At 38.8% G+C, this 18075-nt stretch overlaps 1 protein-coding gene across 1 annotated transcript in view; it reads left to right on the top strand.

Moving 5' to 3' along the window:
- Positions 1-18075, top strand: part of ME1 (malic enzyme 1) — a 318849-nt gene that overhangs the window by 295260 nt on the left and 5514 nt on the right. Inside the window, exons 10-12 of the mRNA XM_075202703.1 lie at positions 9268-9373; positions 9475-9617; positions 11738-11911. Of these exons, the coding sequence (XP_075058804.1) occupies positions 9268-9373; positions 9475-9617; positions 11738-11911 (423 nt within the window). The remainder of the gene's footprint in view (positions 1-9267; positions 9374-9474; positions 9618-11737; positions 11912-18075) is intronic.

Genomic DNA, 18075 nt, shown 5'->3' with positions numbered 1-18075 from the left:
GTGTTTTTGTCTGCCCGATATGAGTGAGGTAGGGAAAACAGAACACAAATCTTGTAGCAAGTTGTAGAGGGTCTCAAGTGCAGAGCACTAGCATCACCAGGTGTACTGTGTGCAGATGAAGACCAACTGCAGGCAGCGGGTTATAGAATCTCCTCTGTGAGAAGGAGTGGAGATGGTGATGTCATGCAGCTCCTGCGAAAGCAGCGCCAAGTTGTCGGTCTGTGGATGGTAGCAGTCATGATTTGTCTATGGGTGGTCAGACTGGTCAGACTGGCGAGTTGTTTCAGCACTGTTATGCCACGCCCCCACTAGAAGTGTGTCACCGTGGATACCGCAATCACCAGACTCCGAGGCTCAAGACCGGAAATAGGCCACTCTCCTCCAATATCCCGTCGGACAGGCCCAAAACGAATTTGCAGCAGCAGGTCCCACACACTGGGTTTGACGTCCCAACCCTCAAGGTGAGTCCCAGGATTGGGGAGCAGACTGGGCGGAGGGGTGGTCGGTTGCGGCCGGATCTCACGGAAGGTAGTCAGGAGATGGTTAATGCAGTTGGTTCTCCACCATTGGCCCACAAAAGGGTCAGTGAGGGGGATTCATGTGGTGACGGCAAAATGCTGAGGCTGCGCTGGACAGGCCAGAGCCTCCCCTCCACGAATTTCAATGCAACTGGGGGTCTCACCAACAGCCAGAGGAGCGCTACTGCTTTCCGGATGTAGTAAAGGGGAGTAGGAGCTGAAATTTGAGCCAAAATCTCTGCTATTAGTGTGGTTTTTAGGCTCGTGGTCCAGAGTTCCTAAAAAACTTGTCTGTATATCTGTATAGCATGGCGTGCAGACCACGTCGCCTGTTTGATACATTATACAATTTAGTATAATATGCATGAAAGAAACTTGCAATCTTCCCAGCTGTGATGTGGTTTTTACCCTTATTATCTTTAGTTGACTGAAAGATAAATATCTTTAAGTTCGGAGGGTTCTCGCTAATAGTCTACAACGCTTATTGCCCCATTTCGGCAGAGTACATACAAATCTAATTAAATTGAAAGGAACTTTGATCTGGATTGAAACTCTGCAATGACCACATCAGACTGAGTGTGCAGTCATCTGCCAATAGCCAAGATTTTTAAGAACCATATGTTTCTTCCCCACATATAAATTTCTCCTCAAATAATGACCATATCTGTGACAATTTAGTATCTACATGTGGCTGAATCACTACAGATCCAGCCATTTATTGGTCATTCTTTACAAAAGGATTGCATTGTGTGTTCAGAGTTACACAACACTAGGGGCTAGATTTACTAAGCTGCGGGTTTGAAAAAGTGGGGATGTTGCCTATAGCAACCAATCAGATTCTAGCTTTCATTTATTTAGTACCTTCTACAAAATGACAGCTAGAATCTCATTGGTTGCTATAGGCAACATCCCCACTTTTTCAAACCCGCAGCTTAGTAAATCTAGCCCTAGGTATCCATTAGTACCTCTTACTCACTTGAATCTTGCAATGCTGCTATGATTTCTACATCATTATCTCTATAGAGTTGTACTTGAAATAAAGAGAAATTGAGAATACAATTATTCTTGTACTTTTTCACTTGAACTATCATATGAAGAAAAATACTTTCTTCTATCACTAGTAAGATGAAGGCATAGTTAGCCTCACATCCTATTTTTTTCCATGTGACAGTAGTAATTTAAACGTACGTCTGTGAATACCACACCCGTTTTCAAAAGAGAAAGGCTGTAATTCTGGGATGTGGTAGTGAAGCTGTAACATATAATATATTCAAGGAAAGCTGAATTATAGGGTAATCTAAGAATCAGATTTAAAAGGCGCAGTTTTGTAAATGAAAAAGATAAAGCAGGCTTCTAATAGTTTTATAAATCTTACAATTTATTTGCATATTTTTATGACTGACAATCATAATTATAATATGATAGACAGGTGAATGGTCATAGTTTTTATCGTATATTGTACTGTGCCTGTACAAGTCCATTAAAATAATATTTTATGAAAATCACAGATATGCCCCATAAAGTCCGTCCCTGTAACTTGCATTGTCCCACCCCTAAAATGTACGGTCTATGTAAGTCATGTCATTTGATAATATATAAAAATGTTGGATGATTTTCCCTCAGACAAATCATGCTTATAGATAATTTGTTTTACCAACAAAGAAACAGCCAGAGGTACACAGCCACAAATCTAATTTGCAGGATGTTTATTCAAACTTATTACATTTCAGGGATGCAAAATATGGACAAGCAGCGAGTGCAGTATATGACTTGCAGGGAAACTGGTTAGAGCAGCCAACAGAATTACGCTAGTCTGAAAAAAAAAAAGGATTGTTGATCTATAAAGGCAATATTGATATGTTTGTCTACACTCATAATTCGTAGAGTTAAATTATGTTTTGTTTGGTCCTGTGTGATAATGCTGGTTGCAAAAACTAGATATGGGACTGTAAATACTTCCTGCTTTATGAAGATGTTTAATACATATCAGAGTTAAAGATAACCACAGCCGGCTACCAAAGGATGTGGGTGTGATTGTGGAATTGTTTAGAGTTAGGATGCCTCTGTATTGTCAGCCTGAGATTGAGGTAGCGATAGGAGGACTGCAGCCGTACTTCAAGCTTCAATGCTTGGCGTGCTCACAGAAGTAGTACAAGGTGCATGCCTGCAAAAGGTGATATCGTGTGCAACATTCTCTCTCTAAGTTGCAACACAAACATCTCAAGATCTATTCCTAAAACCAGAAGGTAGTAGCATTCTTAAAATAACAAGGAGGCACCAAGAGCAAAACCATGATGTCAGAGGTGTCAACAGTCATATCATGGACAGAAAGCAATCTGAAATCTCTGACAGTTGCTGTCCAGTTGCTATTTGCAGGGCTGAGTAGATTATCTTAGTTGGCATCAAGGAGATTTAGGGCCACTTAAATAGATCTGGTGGTGACAAGTCAAAATACCAAGAACAATTCTTCTCCCATCACCGAGACTCTAGAGCAGAGGGAATAAATGCTCAAATGAGATCTTAAGACTTCAAACTGGGGCATGTGTTTCCTACTTTTCCTCTCATTGAAGAAGCTCAAGAGAAAGGCAGTAGAGGTAATAGTGGTTCTTCCATTCTGCCTTGCTGGCCATGGTTTGCAGTGGCATGGGAGATGCTTATAGAACAACTGTGGCCTCTACATCTACATCCAGAAATTCTGCATCAAAGGCCTGAGGGTAAATGTATCAATCTGCGCATTCTGCAACTTGGCAGTGAAGATTTAAAATGACAATGTGTTTAAAAACAAGTTTGCACCCGGATACAAAGACTCTCTCTCTCTGATGGTGCGGAGATTGAGCAGTCACTGCTCAAAAGTAAAGAAATTTCTTAAAAAGTAATTGAAGTATTACTGCAAGCAAGAAAGAAAAGTTCTTCTATAGTTTATTACAGCATCTGGAAGACATTCATACTCCCAGTTGTAAAGTGCTATGGAATATGTTATCACTATATAAATAAATGTTGATGATGATGATGCTCTGGTGCAGGCTGATCAATACTGCTAACATATCTCAGGTGCTGGATTTCCTTTAAGAGGATTTATTGAATGGTTTGCACCTTAGTGCACTGAAAGTAATGGTTTCGGCACTTTGTGAATTCTAAAAGACTTCTGTCTTGTATCAAATCTTCTGTGGCTCTGTGGATCTGAATCTTGTTTTGGAGGCTCTAGTATTTGAAGTCTTTGACTCCTTATCAGGAAGATACACTTAAATGGCTCACACTAAAGGTACTATTCTTAGTGGCAATTACATCTATTCGAAAAAATGGGAGAATTTCAGGTTTTGTTGTGTAAGGAACCAGTTTTGAACATGTACATCAATAAAGTTGTGCTACAATCAAATCCAGTAGTTTCCATGTTTAACAGCAATCAAGAGATTGTGCTTCTGTCACAGAACTCAAAGGAACAATGTGGATTCTTTGCAGCCTGCGTGATTTGTCACCACCACCTTAGAGGTCCAGTGTCTAACGAGATGAAGGTTTTTTTTACCAGGGCCCCCCCTCAAGAAGGTTTGGGGTTCACTGCATCACCCCGCAGGTCGCAGTTCTCCAGATTGGTACAAGGCAGGACCAACAGGAGAGAATGTATTGCCAACAAGGAGAGTTCAGGATATAACGGAACACTGGATACAAGGGTTTGCTGAATGGAGGATTTTAATTGATACCAGAATACCAGGATTAGCTGAGAAGCATATGACGCTGGATGCCAGGGCCTGATGAATAGACATAGATACAGGTCACCAGGATACCAAGATGTGTGAGTTTCCTCTGGGTGCTCCGATTTCCTCTCACACTCCAAAAACATACTAGTAGGTTTATTGGCTGCTATTAAATTGACCTTAGTCTCTCTCAGTGTGTGTGTATGTTAGGAATATAGACTGTAAGCTCCAATGGGGCAGGGACTGATGTGAATGAGTACAGCGCTGCGGAATTAGTGGCGCTATACAAATAGCTGATGATTATCTGGCACAATCTAACTTGACCATGTGCCTTAAATAGTTTAGGGAATAAGGAGGAGTGTAAATCAATCAGCCAATGGCTGAATACATAAAAGTATAAAAGATGGCAGCTGCCATCAAGAGATTCGCGGCTCATCAGTTTTGGGTACAATTGCACAATGTTCCCTGAATATACATTAAATCCAATTATGTGTGCTCATTAGCACTTTTACATTTCCAATTTTGATGTATTTGGCATAATCTTTTTCTCCAAAGCTAACATATTTTCCTTTCCCATATTCAAAAGCTAAAGCACCATATCTTGTAACTGTTAAGATTGGAAACTTCTTAATGAGTTCCCTTGCTGCCACCCACCTACTACGCATGTGGAATATCCATTCAGTTTTCCATTGGCCAGCACAGTTTAGAGCTGTGTGGTGCTGTACTGACAATGATAACTTTATGATCTATTTAGCTGTACTTGGCATTGAGTATTCAAAAGCTGAACTTTATTACAATACAATGAGCTGCTTATATTAGAGTCTGATAATAATGCAACTGTTACTATGTTAAGCAATGTCTCAACTTGTGTACTTTTTATATTGAGCCATGAATCTTGGATGGAAGAGACAGCTTTTTCATACATTTACAGTAGCACTACTGTTGGCCAGTTTCAGCTCTTCATTCAGTATGATTGGCAATCCATGAGAAATAACCAGGAAACCTTGAATAAATAACTTTTTAAACCCTCTACAACATAGACACACATATCACAAATTAAATATGTCTAAACCTCTCCCTTGGTTCAGTGAGAAGCCATGCAGAGATAACATTGGGTACCTATCTTCTTCTTGGGTACCTATCTTCTTCTTGCAAATGCAAACTTGGCTGACAAAATTAGAAAAATAAATTAGAACATCTGCCCCTCTTATTTAGTCTTATCCAAATGGGGGCAGTAGGTAATGCAACTAAGTCACTGCTGGGTTTCTCTGATGAAGTCCTGTAAGGTATGATGATAGCCACATGTTAGCGTGCAGCTGTCATAATTGTTGTTGTAGTCAAGCTTCCTGCAGTCCTCCTCATATAAACTGGACTTTGTAACTGGGACAGCTGAGTACGTACAACCAAAAATTCCCTATAGTTGGAGAATTGATACCTATGTAGATGTATTTTAAATTAAATTATGTATTTAAAGTCTTTAAGGTAAATTGTTATTGATCCTTTACAGGGCACATTTAAATTTAATTTTACCCACAATTACAATAATGTCCTTAAATTGTACATCAGTGTATACTTATACTGTAAAATGTGCCCTGCACTCAATATAGTCATTTCCATTTGCCCCTATTACTACATTTCATGAGAAGCTTATCACAGCCTGATCTGATCTGACAAAACGAGCATTCTCCAACACACATTATATACAATAACTGTCTTATATAAAACTAGGTCCCGCCATGTCTTTATCTAATGGACTTTGTTTAAAGTAAAGAACTAGATCTATTGCTGATTCTGGCTCCTGTTATTCATGCACTGGCATTTTAGGGAGACAGGTGGTAGATAAGAAGACACTAACTCTGGGTCAACTGGATAGATGGTTTTGGATGCTTTTTTGCAATATCAGATCATATATGAACGTAGGTGTTATTGTATTCATTTTCTCTAAGAAGAAACTGGGGAGGTCATAAGAAAAAAATACTCTACAAACAAGAATGATACAAATGTAATATTAATAATACTTGACAACTACCACCACTACTGTTATATTTCTTTCTTCAGTGAAACATGTTGCTGCTCACTAGAAAACAGTTAACCCAAAATTTACTTCTCTGCCTTTTTTGCTGGTCCATTGCATCTTCTTACTCATTTGCACACACTCAAAGGTGATTGATATTTATATTTACATATGCTTAATCCCAGGGCATCCATCAGAAATCGTGGGGCCCAGTACAATGAAGCAGGCAGGGGCCCCCGATGACCCACCCCCGATGAACCAGGGCCATCTTTCCGGGGGGCCAGGGGGAAAAGGGGCCCAAAAAAAATCCTGTAGAAAAAAAAAACCTTGCCTTTTGTGGTCACGAACCGGCTCCCTCCCTGGTCGTATCTTCCATGAAGGGGTTCAGACTTAGGCGATTGAAAAGTAAGTTAAGGGGGGCCCTAATAAATATATATATATATATATATATATATATATACATACACACACACACACACACACATAGGGGCTCATAAAAACTGTAGTTAGCTGGATTTCAGCGAGAGAATTACCATAGTAACGGTTTTTCCACGCACTATTACTGTAATAATGGTAATAGTGTGGGTGCAGGTAATATTAGGGGAGAGGGAGGGAGAGAGAGACTTCAGGTTCCAAAAGCCGAAGTTAATCCTGCAGGTACAGTCACGGCTCTGCCCGCTGTCCTTCAGTCCCGGCGTCTTCCCTGCTGTCTTCAGCCTGGCTGTCACAGTGACAGCCAGGCTGAAGATAGCGGGCCCCCTGTTAAGTGTGTGCCACCGGGCCCCCTGGTGAGCCCGGGCCCGGTACAAGGGTACCCCCCTGATGGCGGCCCTGCTTAATCCAAAGGCAGCAGAATGCCAATCTCCACATGTGTAACAATATTAACCAATGATACTCACTGTTTTTTGTAGCTGTGACCCCAAATGTCAATGTGATGTTGTCTTGGAACCTGAAGTCTGATTAAATAGAGTTATGTACCTCTGACCGGCGGTGACCTCTGGTGAAATTCTGAAGCATAAATATACAAAGTATTGCTTGCTATTGCAGATACTATTGTAACTCTTGGCATAAGGTATATGTCTACAAAGAAATATCAAAATGTATTATCAAGCTGTAGTGCCATCTGCAGGAATGTTAAAAAAAGAACCAAGTTGAGTATTTGAGTGTGCAAAAATGTATTCAGTATATCGGACTGGCTAAAGCAGTTGGAAATTTAAATCAAAACAAATAATTTACATTACATAGTAATCATTTTGTTTATTTGCTGGCAATAAATATTGCTTTCTGTTCACAATTCCTATACTAGTCTGATTCTCCAGATTTTTGCAGCTGTTGACCAGAAAGTACAATGAAAACAGTATTGCAAATGCATATATATAACATATTCATGGAGGAAACATAGGCCTTTTTGCCTTTGACACAGTGGAACCTGCTGGGCCAGTTCATCTTTACTGTTACACTGAGCAGTGTGGAGGAGAATGATAGTGAATTCTGCACAAGCATGTACTTTTTAAACACAAAATATATTCACCATTACCTTGAGAGACTCATGTGATTAACTCATAAACTGAAGATTTTAAGGACTTGTTTTGTTACTTCACAAACAGAACCTTGATGTTTTTCCTGGTGGATTACTCTATAATACTATGTAGTAGGTTCCTATCAGCAATCAAAAGAACATTGGCCCCCCCCAAAGATGCTGTTTGTATCCTTTATTTCAACTTGGAAAACTTTATTGGGTGAGAAAGCAAATTAAGTTCATGCCTTTGGCTACTAGTGCATTGCCAAGTCCCATAGCATAATTTAAGTAGTGACCAGCAATATTATTCTCTCCTCCTAGGCCCCCAGTCAACCCTCAATAGAGCAGAGCAGTTGTCCTCGTCTGACTATGCGCGGCCTGGTGCATGTGACCAATGTGCGTGTCCCGCCACAAGAGGTCTCCGCTCTGCCTCAGAGGTGTAGGGGATTGCAGAGAGGGATGTCAATTCATAATTGCCTGACCCCACTCACCTCCAGGCCATGTAGTTGCTGCACCTACTACAGTCATACCCCTGCCTACTGTCACCCTCATTGCTGGACCTGGGCTGCCAATGTGGTAAGATAGTTGGCAGGAATTTATATGGAACCTGGTGGCCCAAATGTTGGAACACTTGGAACTCATGATGATGTCAGGGGCTCAGTGTAATCCTGCATAATTTTGTTCTATCATTTAGCAGGTCAGGAGCTATTGTATCACAACCAGATTACATTAATGTAGTGACAGGTAGACTGTCTAACCTGAGATATTATGGTGTGTCCTGTTTAAAAAAAATTGTTAAAATACTTTTTAAAAAATGTTATGAGTGTATATCACCCAAGCAAAAAGCAGAGATTGTCAAAAGTGATGAAACTTTAGAACAATGGATATATTAAAAGAAAAATAAATGTTTTAATAAATATTTTAAGTGAAACATAAATGAATGTTAATTTACAGCTCGTTTAAACTGTGTTCAAGTGGGGTGAGTTCTATATCCATATTCCAAGACACAATTGTATCTGATCCCAAAATATGTATACTGCAGGCCTAAAAATGGGCACAGACACATCCCCAGTGTATATTCATTAGAGAAACCTAGCGCTGAGAAATGTTATTAGTGACAAAAATTGTATCATTAAATTAATACAAATATTTAGTTGGCAGCACTTGTGGAAATGTGAAATATTCAACATGATCTTTATTATTTTCTCTGTAAAGTACAATATAGAATACTTTCTGTGTGAAGAGTTTTTCGCTTTATTTTTATTTCATAACAACATTGGGAACTGCCATATTTCTTGATCAGCAAAGATAAAAAAAAAAGCATAGTTTTGGCTAGTGAAACAGTGATACTACTCTATGAATATGGAAGCGCGATTAGACCATTACATGATAACCTTATCATCATCATCATCATCATCATCATCATCATCATCATCATTTATTTAACCTTAATGCAGAATACACATTTACAAAAACATAATTTAATTGGACATGTTTAATTCTGTATAAATGTCTTTTTTACAGGATCGGTCTTCCCTGACACATGAAAAGGAGCGCTTTGCCCATCCACATAAGGAAATGAAGAGTTTGGGAGATGTTGTTAAAGTTATCAAACCCACTGTATTAATAGGTGACGATTTAGTTATAAATATGTTAAATATATATTTTCTCTAAATGTGCTCAATTCCATATTTCTCTGTCATGTTTATAACAGCAATCTTTGTACATCAGGTGTTGCAGCAATAGGTGGAGCTTTCACTGAGCAAATTTTGCAAGACATGGCTTCATTCAATGAGAGACCAATCATCTTTGCACTCAGCAATCCCACAAGTAAAGCAGAATGCACTGCGGAGCAATGCTATGGTCTGACTGAGGTAATTCAATAACCCTCTTATGTTATGTCTCTTTTGAAGTAGTGTCTTGAGAAGAACACTATGGAATGGAGCATCAGGTTAGATCTGATGCTGATACTCTTAACACTGCAATCTTCTATGCACCTATGATGACATTATCAATTTTAAGAACAAAGGTGCATTAAGAAACACTACATGCTTATAGACCTTAAAAATGCTTTCCATCTGGTAATATGCTTCAAGTATAATAATATCTACATAAATACAGATAAGGTATATTCATTGCAGCATTCAGCTCACTTGACTTACCAATTATAACCAAATAAATAGATATATTGTTATCACACTATTAGCATTGAAATGAATGGGGTTTAAGCTATGGACATTATGGGGGGTATTCAATTGTTGCCGTTAACGCTCTCAAACGAGCGCTCTAAAAATATTAGCGTTAATACGGTAATTACTCGCTAAATTTCATCTCGCAGCTCCATGAGCTGCGAGATGAAATTCAGCGAGTAAACTACCGTATTAACGGTATTTACGCACATATTACCGTATAAACTGTAATATTTTTCGAGCGGTCGTTTTTTTTTTGTTTTAGCGCGTTAAAAGCAACAATTGAATACCCCCCTATGTGATGTGCAATAAAAACGGGGGGATAAATGTATCAAGCTGAGAGTTTTCCTGCAGGTTTGAAAAACCAATCAGATTCAATTTAGTACATTCTACAAAATGACAGCTAGAATCTGATTGGTTGCTATAGGCAACATCTCCACTTTTCAAACCCGCTGGAAAACTCTCAGCGTGATACATTTACCCATAGATCTGGCAGAGAAAGTGCTTACTGCATCTTAGTAATCATTATAATGTAAGAGGGAGCTCAAGTGAAAACATTATAAGTCTCTGGCTAGAAATGTTGAAAAATATGTTTTAAATTAATTGAAAAGTGCTCATTTCAGGAATCTGCAAACTTCATGATCACAGACTTTATCTCTAGAACCATTTACATAAATAAATTAAATGTATGTTTATAAGGTACTGTTTTATTTTTTTTTATAGAAAAGAAACTTGTATATTATATTTTAGTTGCCATTTATGTCTATGTTTAACCTACAAAAATCAAAGAACATCTTTTACATTTAAGTAGTGAATGATAGAGTTGTTGTGCAGCTTAATATTTTAAACTTTTATGCCTTTTTTTTGTATTTTACAATCAAGGTTAAATATAGCTCTGACCCTAACTCCAAGACTCCTCCACTTGGAAATAAATCATTGTGAAAATGCCTTTGATATATTTAAAAGAAAATCCTACCCCACCCATTCCTTACTTAATTTCTCCAAATTAAGTAAGGAATGTTGTCTCTAACCTATCTATGTGTGAGTTAAACAAAATAGCAGCTAACTTTAGTAAATTTAGTAAAAGATAGTAGTCTGACCTTTTCCCTACCACCGCTTCCTATAGACATAAGCAAAATGTTCAATACTGTTCAGTGGAATATTCACCTCATTCTGCAGTTGGGTGCAGAATTTTGCACTTTTCTCCAGCAAAATCTGGCCTTAACTGTCCGGAACTCCTACCCAAGCCATAAAGCTGAAGTAATTGACATAGTCATTGTCCCAGCTCTTTAAATAGACTGTAAATTCGGTGGAATGCGGAATTTCCAAATACCCGACAGAATGGCGGAGCAAAATCAGAACTTGAAGATTGTATTGCTAGAACTTCAGGTACTGCTGCAAAATTTTATTTGCGCAAAATTCCGCTGCAACTTGTGGCAGTGTCACAATAATGCTGCGGCTCTCTGCCAAAGAGTTAACCCTCAATGCTGCATAAAGGTTGATAATTTTGAATCCTGTTTTCAACCATAGCAGAAAAAAATAATAACATCATAATGACTTAGTGAAAAACTAACTCAAATACAAAACTCATTGGTGATTTGATATCAAAATTTTAGAGGTTCAAACTGTATCCTCAATTTTTCCTGATTCTTTTTAAAATTGATTGCAGTTAAGGATTCGTGATAGCAATGTTCAGTATAATCAAATATTCTCTCATTACTTGAAAAACAGAGGCGGAATATATATTTTAATTGAATAAACAAAACCTTCCGTGATCTAATTCTATGAATAACTATTAATTGCAGGGCCGTGGCATCTTTGCAAGTGGAAGTCCTTTTGATCCCGTCACTCTTCCAGATGGGCGAACGCTGTATCCTGGACAGGGCAACAATTCCTATGTGTTCCCGGGTGTTGCCCTTGGAGTTGTAGCATGCGGCGTGAGACACATTAGTGATGACATCTTCCTGACTACTGCTGAGGTAAGAACGGTGGTGAGGTGAGAGGCACACAGCCCTGGCACTCATTTTAAACTTAATGTCAAGTAATGTATTTTGAATTTATTTTATTCTATTAAAATTTCACTCCCATAGCAGATAGGTTACACACTTCCCCAATTCTCGTGTTTAGTTTTCCATTTTAGCAGCAAGCAGTTCCATAGACAGAAGCTTTCCAGCCAGCAGGCATCGGACCTGTCTAGCAGATTCTGAAAAATGTTTTAATTATTTTTTAATTGAGGTTCGTGATAATTGTACGGGTTTATCGCTAACTTATACTGGCAGTCAACCTTAGAGATACAGTACATCTATGACATTTTAGTTACAACTGATGTTTCTAAGATCTGGACTGTATAAGGTTCTTATTGTGATCTAATCTTTAGATTTAAAAAATTACCACCAGTTTTTTAGAGCATTCAGTAGTTACAGAGATCTGCAACATTGTTTGCTTTATCCTAAAAATTGTTCTTGACAAATCTTTGTGGCACTTGTTGAACAATAGAGCACATAATATTCCAGCTAGTGGTTTAGAATTAAATCTGAATCCTTATGAGAACATTTCTTTTAATCCTTTGTCTTTGTCTTTAGGATATAACATAATAGTGCAGTTGATAATATGTTCCAAGACAGTGGACATGTTACCTCACATAGGTCATGTGACTAAGCACATCTATTACAAGAGACACAGCAAATTGCTCCATTTTTGTGTAAGAAAGAGAAAGAAAATCAAAAAAAATTTGTGCAAACCAATTGTTTTTTTAGTCCTGTGCACATCAAATTAATTAGATCAAATCTGATTGAGTGCTTGTTATTTATCTCTTTTTATTTCACATGTCTTTTTTTTCTGAGTGACTCTATACAGTCCAATTTGTGTGGGGGACAGTCCCAATTTTCTTCTGCAACCTATCATATATGGGGTGTAGTCAAGTCGAAATTGGTTGGTTGTATGGGTTGCAATGTGCACTTATTGGGGGTGGCTAAATGAATGGAGGTTACAGATGTCCAGAAGGACACACACAACACACACAATATTTTTACCCTACCAGGATGTCTTTGCTGTGTGGGAGGAATCTGGTGCACTTAGATTCCTCCCACACCCAGAGGAAATCCACACAAACATAAGAACAGACAAACTCCACACAGATAGCGCCCTACTAAGAATTAAACCCACGACCCCAGTGCTGTGAGGCAGCAATGCTAAGTGTGTCACCTAAAGCATTAATCAGGGCTTTCCTCCCCCAATCCATGTTCCCACTCATCGGTCATCACTTATTGATTGCAAGAGAGAACTCAGTGTGATTCCAATACGAAAATGACTGCACTGCTCTCCAATCTACAATCAATGTTATCAGGAGGGACGCACTAGAGGCAGGGCTGGATTAAGCCAAGTAGGCCCCATGGCTAAGTGTACTGTGAGGCCACGGCCCCCCCCCCCCCTGCAGCCAATGTCTGTTAGCTGCCTCACAGGATGCAATGGGAGAGGCATTGCTGCACATATAATGACAGTTGGGGGGTGGGGCCGCACCCAACCCGATCGCCGGCCTGTGTTATGAAAAAAAAAACCAATTATAGAACGCTGCCCACTAAAAATCTTTGTTAGGGCCCCCCAGCTGCAGGAGGCCCCTGGCCTATAGCCCAGAAAGCCCATTATGTTAATCCAGCTCTGACTGGAGGTCAGGAAACAAGGTGACAGTCTCATCTTTCTTACTCTGGAGAGTCTCACTTTGGGTGAACAGCCCTCTCATTTGGGGTAAACGTAAGCTGCCAGTAAAGAACAAAAACATCAGAATTTTTGGAACAAGTGTCAGTCTGAAAAATGATGGTCCATGTTTCTTCTAGTTTGTATAACAATTTGCTTACAAATATAGAAGCCCATTCAGGATTTTAAGGTCCTTTGAACTACAGTAATTTAAATATAATGTTCTTGTTCATTTTTTTGCAGTGCTTTGTGGAATCCAAGATAGTGATATGCAGCACGTGTACATTTTGGCTCCCTGACAACATAGTTTTCACTAGAATACATATTTAATGGGATTATCTATGAAGTTACTTGGGTATCCAGACAGCTTTGTTAAAACTATTTCATTAGTTCATAAAATCCTTGACATTTTTTGTTCTGCTTGGTAAACCTCATAAAAAACAGGGAACGTTGCTTGTCATCACTGTGAAATTGTCTGCAATTAGAAGGTATTACAGCTTGAAATACCTTGCATTTATCAACTCAAATCAAAGTTACGCTCTCTTGTATTTGGCTTTGGAAAGTGAACACCTGAATGTCAGCCTGTCTTGCTGACAATAAACGGACTGTTACTTTAATAACACATTGCTGAAGAGGTGGCAGAGAATGATTGGGCATACATCCTAACTAGCTGTGTGATAAAACTGTCATTTACAAGTCATTATTTTTGGGGAGAAAGAAAAATATGACTTTAAGCTCTTTGAGTGGATTCTTATGAAAGGGGTATTGCTGAGATGGTAGCTATACTTTGTGTGGCATGGTTCAGTAGCGGAACATTTTATCAGCATTTGCCAAATACCCTGAAATCACATTAAAAGCAATGGTGGTTAATTAGCATGCCAACCTTCATGTACAATCATCTCAACCCATCATTTAAAGCACAATCGCTTGCTGTCCCATGACAGTCACATACAGTTTTAATATTTATCTTATTTTCCAAAAACACTGATGGCTACAAGGATGTATTATTATTCCTTTGTAAAAAAGAAAAATGTGGTAAATCTTGTTATCATTATTTACAAACCACCCCAATGAAATGCTAATAAATTGTGAGCAATAGTTATAACTGGTATATATTTAGAAAATGATTTGTGTATAATGACAGTGTTCTTCTAGACTTTTCAATCAGTGGTATCAGCAATCATACAATGAACCGTATCAACCTCTTGCTAAATGTGTTAACCGCTGCAATATACTGTACATATCAATAGTGATGTTGTACATTATGGCGTGATGTCATCATTACCCCTTGAGTGCTAAGGAGGGTGGGATTTGTCCTCTACATGACTCCCTAAAATGCAATGGTTGAGTCCCACTCATACATTTTCCCATTTATTAAACTCTAATATGCTATTTTTGGTTAGTAAATAAGAAATATAGGGGACATCATCTTTAGGGATCAGGTATTCTGGTAATTACCCTAAAATATGTTGAAAGTCACAATATCATTATCATCATTTATTTATTTATATAGTGCCACAAATTCCACGCTGTACAGAGAACTCATTCACATCAGTCCCTGCCCCATTGGGGCTTACAGTCTAAATTCCCTAAAATACATACAGAGAGACAGACACACTAGGGTCAATTTGATAGCAGCCAATTAACCTACTAGTATGTTTTTGGAGTGTGGGAGGAAACTGGAGCACCCGGAGCAAACACAGGGAGAACATACAATATGTCTACTTAACCCATGTATTTAGCATTTATTAAAGTGTATATAAATCTTGTGAATCATATGAATAACCTTCCCTTCCTTGCTCCCTTTCTCCACTAGAAATATTATCAATAAAAGCTGTAGGATTTATATCTAACCTCAGGGCCATCTTAACAACATTATGGGCCCCCGGGCAAAGCAGTGCACCGGGGCCCCAAGATATAGATATATAGATGTATACAGATATAGATATAGATATATAGAGATAGAGATAGATAGATGTACTTGCTCAGTGACCCTTGAAGGTTTTTTTTGCAGGTTTTTTTCTTTTGCAGGATTATTTATTCTCATTAAGAGCCATGCCTATGGGGCCCCCTTGCCCGTGAGGCCCCCAGGCACCTGCCCATCGTGCCCAATGGAAAAGATGGCCCTGTCTAACCTGGCTTTGCATTCTGGAGCAATACTTAGTAATTGTAACTCCTGAGCCGTATACAAGTTGAGTGACGTTTATAGGTCGGAGGATCCCAGCTGGCAGACACTTGCAGGTGTTTATAGTGTAGCTTGGCATAGCCATGACTTTTATGGATGACTAGGTAATGTGAAAAAAGGGAACGGGGGATATTTTCCATACTCTACTAAAGCCTCTGTTTGCACAGGTTTTACATGTTATTACAGAAAGAACACAAGCGTGGGATTTGGGGAGGAGGTTGTAGAAATTGTTTTTCTTTCTCAAAGGCAAAGCATTTACGGTAAAATATAATAAATGATATCAAGTTATTGTATATAAATAAAGTGAACTATGTCTAATGAATAGGGAAATATATTAGATGTTATTTTGTCATCGGGCACCATGAGGAACGTGCCTACTATTACTTCAGGTTATCTTGGGTCCACCATATGAACAGATGGTAAAGGATAAATACAGGATGAATGGTGACTAGTATTATTCTTTATGAGGAGTCCTCTACAGCATTGTGGGTTATTTTAAATATATGAAAAGATAAACAATCAGGGGAAAGGTGTGGAATGTGACAGAGTAACACATTAAAGCGGCAGTGATTCAAGGTACTGTAAATAAACTCACATTCCTAATACCAAGATGACAAGGTAGTTATTACCTTATACAGGAAACATATTATACATAGACTGCAGGATACCAATAGGAGAATATTGAGCCATGTTGGAGGAGGGGGCAAATTACTTGATTATCAGGCTAGACCAAAGGGTAACAGCAAGGTAAAAGAAAGAAACATGCCCGACGGGTTTAGTGGTATTCTTCACTACTTTTTCAGGTTAGATTCATCTGAGAACAGAGATGTTTAAATCTTGGCACCTAATTTAGCAACTTGGTACAGATAGACAGTCAAAGGATCATTTCAAAGTAAAAAAATATAAGAATTTATTAAAATAGTATTACAGCATTGCCAGGACAAAATGGTTAAAAATAGAGACCTGCCAGCTTCCAATAGCACATGAATATACGATTACATGAGGCACCTGAACACTGTTTTTCCAAAATTCCATGTTTTCTAGCATCACCATTTACTGTGTAATTGCTGTGTGTTCATTCTGCAATATAACTTAATGCTATCCTAATTCCGACTACTTTATATATGTTGCCCTGGTACTGAGTTTGTGGCAGTGCGCATGTATTGCTGCTCTGCTCAGAGATACCACAATGTTTTAAATTAGACATGGGGGCAGAGCCAGATTTTTACCTCATGGGGCCATAGACAAGATAGTCATTTGGGGCCCCCCTCCCTGAAAAAATCCATAATACTATAGTTTTTTAGCGAAGCATATACTTCTATAGTCAAGTGTTAAATGAATCTATGTGCCGCAGCTACGCCTCGATGTGCCGTAAAATGGGGCGTGGGCCTATCATTGGGGCGTGACTTGCGTAATTGGGGGTGTGTCTAGCAGGTGAAAATAGCTAAGCCACCCACCTACAGAAAAAACTCTGCATTGCTGCGTACCCCATTGGCAGAAATGTGCTGCGTTATGTGTAACATATGTCCCATGGCAAAATGAGGTTTTTCTTCTTGAAGGTTTGATACATCTACATCTAAAGTGTCCATGTGTAGCGTAAGGGATAAAAGAATAAGTTTACATATGCTAGCTGGTTATAAATAATATATGAAGGTAAAAAAATGTTTTCATTTAAGAGATACTGCATCTCCTAACCATTTACAAAATGATGTAAAAACAAAACACTTACAAGACAGTTTTAAGTTACTATTTTAACTACTACTGATCTGGATCTCAGAGGTGCCTACAACTTAATCAGGATTAGGAAAGGGGGCGAATGGAAAACCGCATTCAACACCAGAGACGGCCACTATGAGTACCTTGTAATGCCCTTTGGGCTGTGTAACGCCCCTGCTGTATTCCAAGAATTTGTCAATGAGGTCTTCCGGAATCTGTTGTATCAGTCTGTGGTTGTCTATCTAAACGATATCTTGATATTTTCCAGGACCTACCTTCCCACAATGCACATGTGAAAGAGGTGCTACTCCGCTTATGGGAGAATCACTTATATTGCAAACTGGAAAAGTACCTCTTTGATCAATCCCAGGTACCCTTTCTGGGATACATTGTGCCCGGGTCTGGCCTCCAAATGGACCCAGATAAAGTGAAGGCTATACTCGACTGGCCCCAGCTGGCAACGTTAAAATCTACTCAGCGCTTTATCGGCTTAACAAATTACTACCGGCAATTTATTGAGGGATTTTCCATCCTTATTACTCCCATTAC

Source organism: Mixophyes fleayi, chromosome 3, assembly GCF_038048845.1.
Source record: "Mixophyes fleayi isolate aMixFle1 chromosome 3, aMixFle1.hap1, whole genome shotgun sequence".
NCBI lineage: Eukaryota > Metazoa > Chordata > Amphibia > Anura > Limnodynastidae > Mixophyes > Mixophyes fleayi.
Note: the sequence above shows the minus strand (reverse complement) of the source record. Positions and strands in the feature narration are given on the sequence as shown.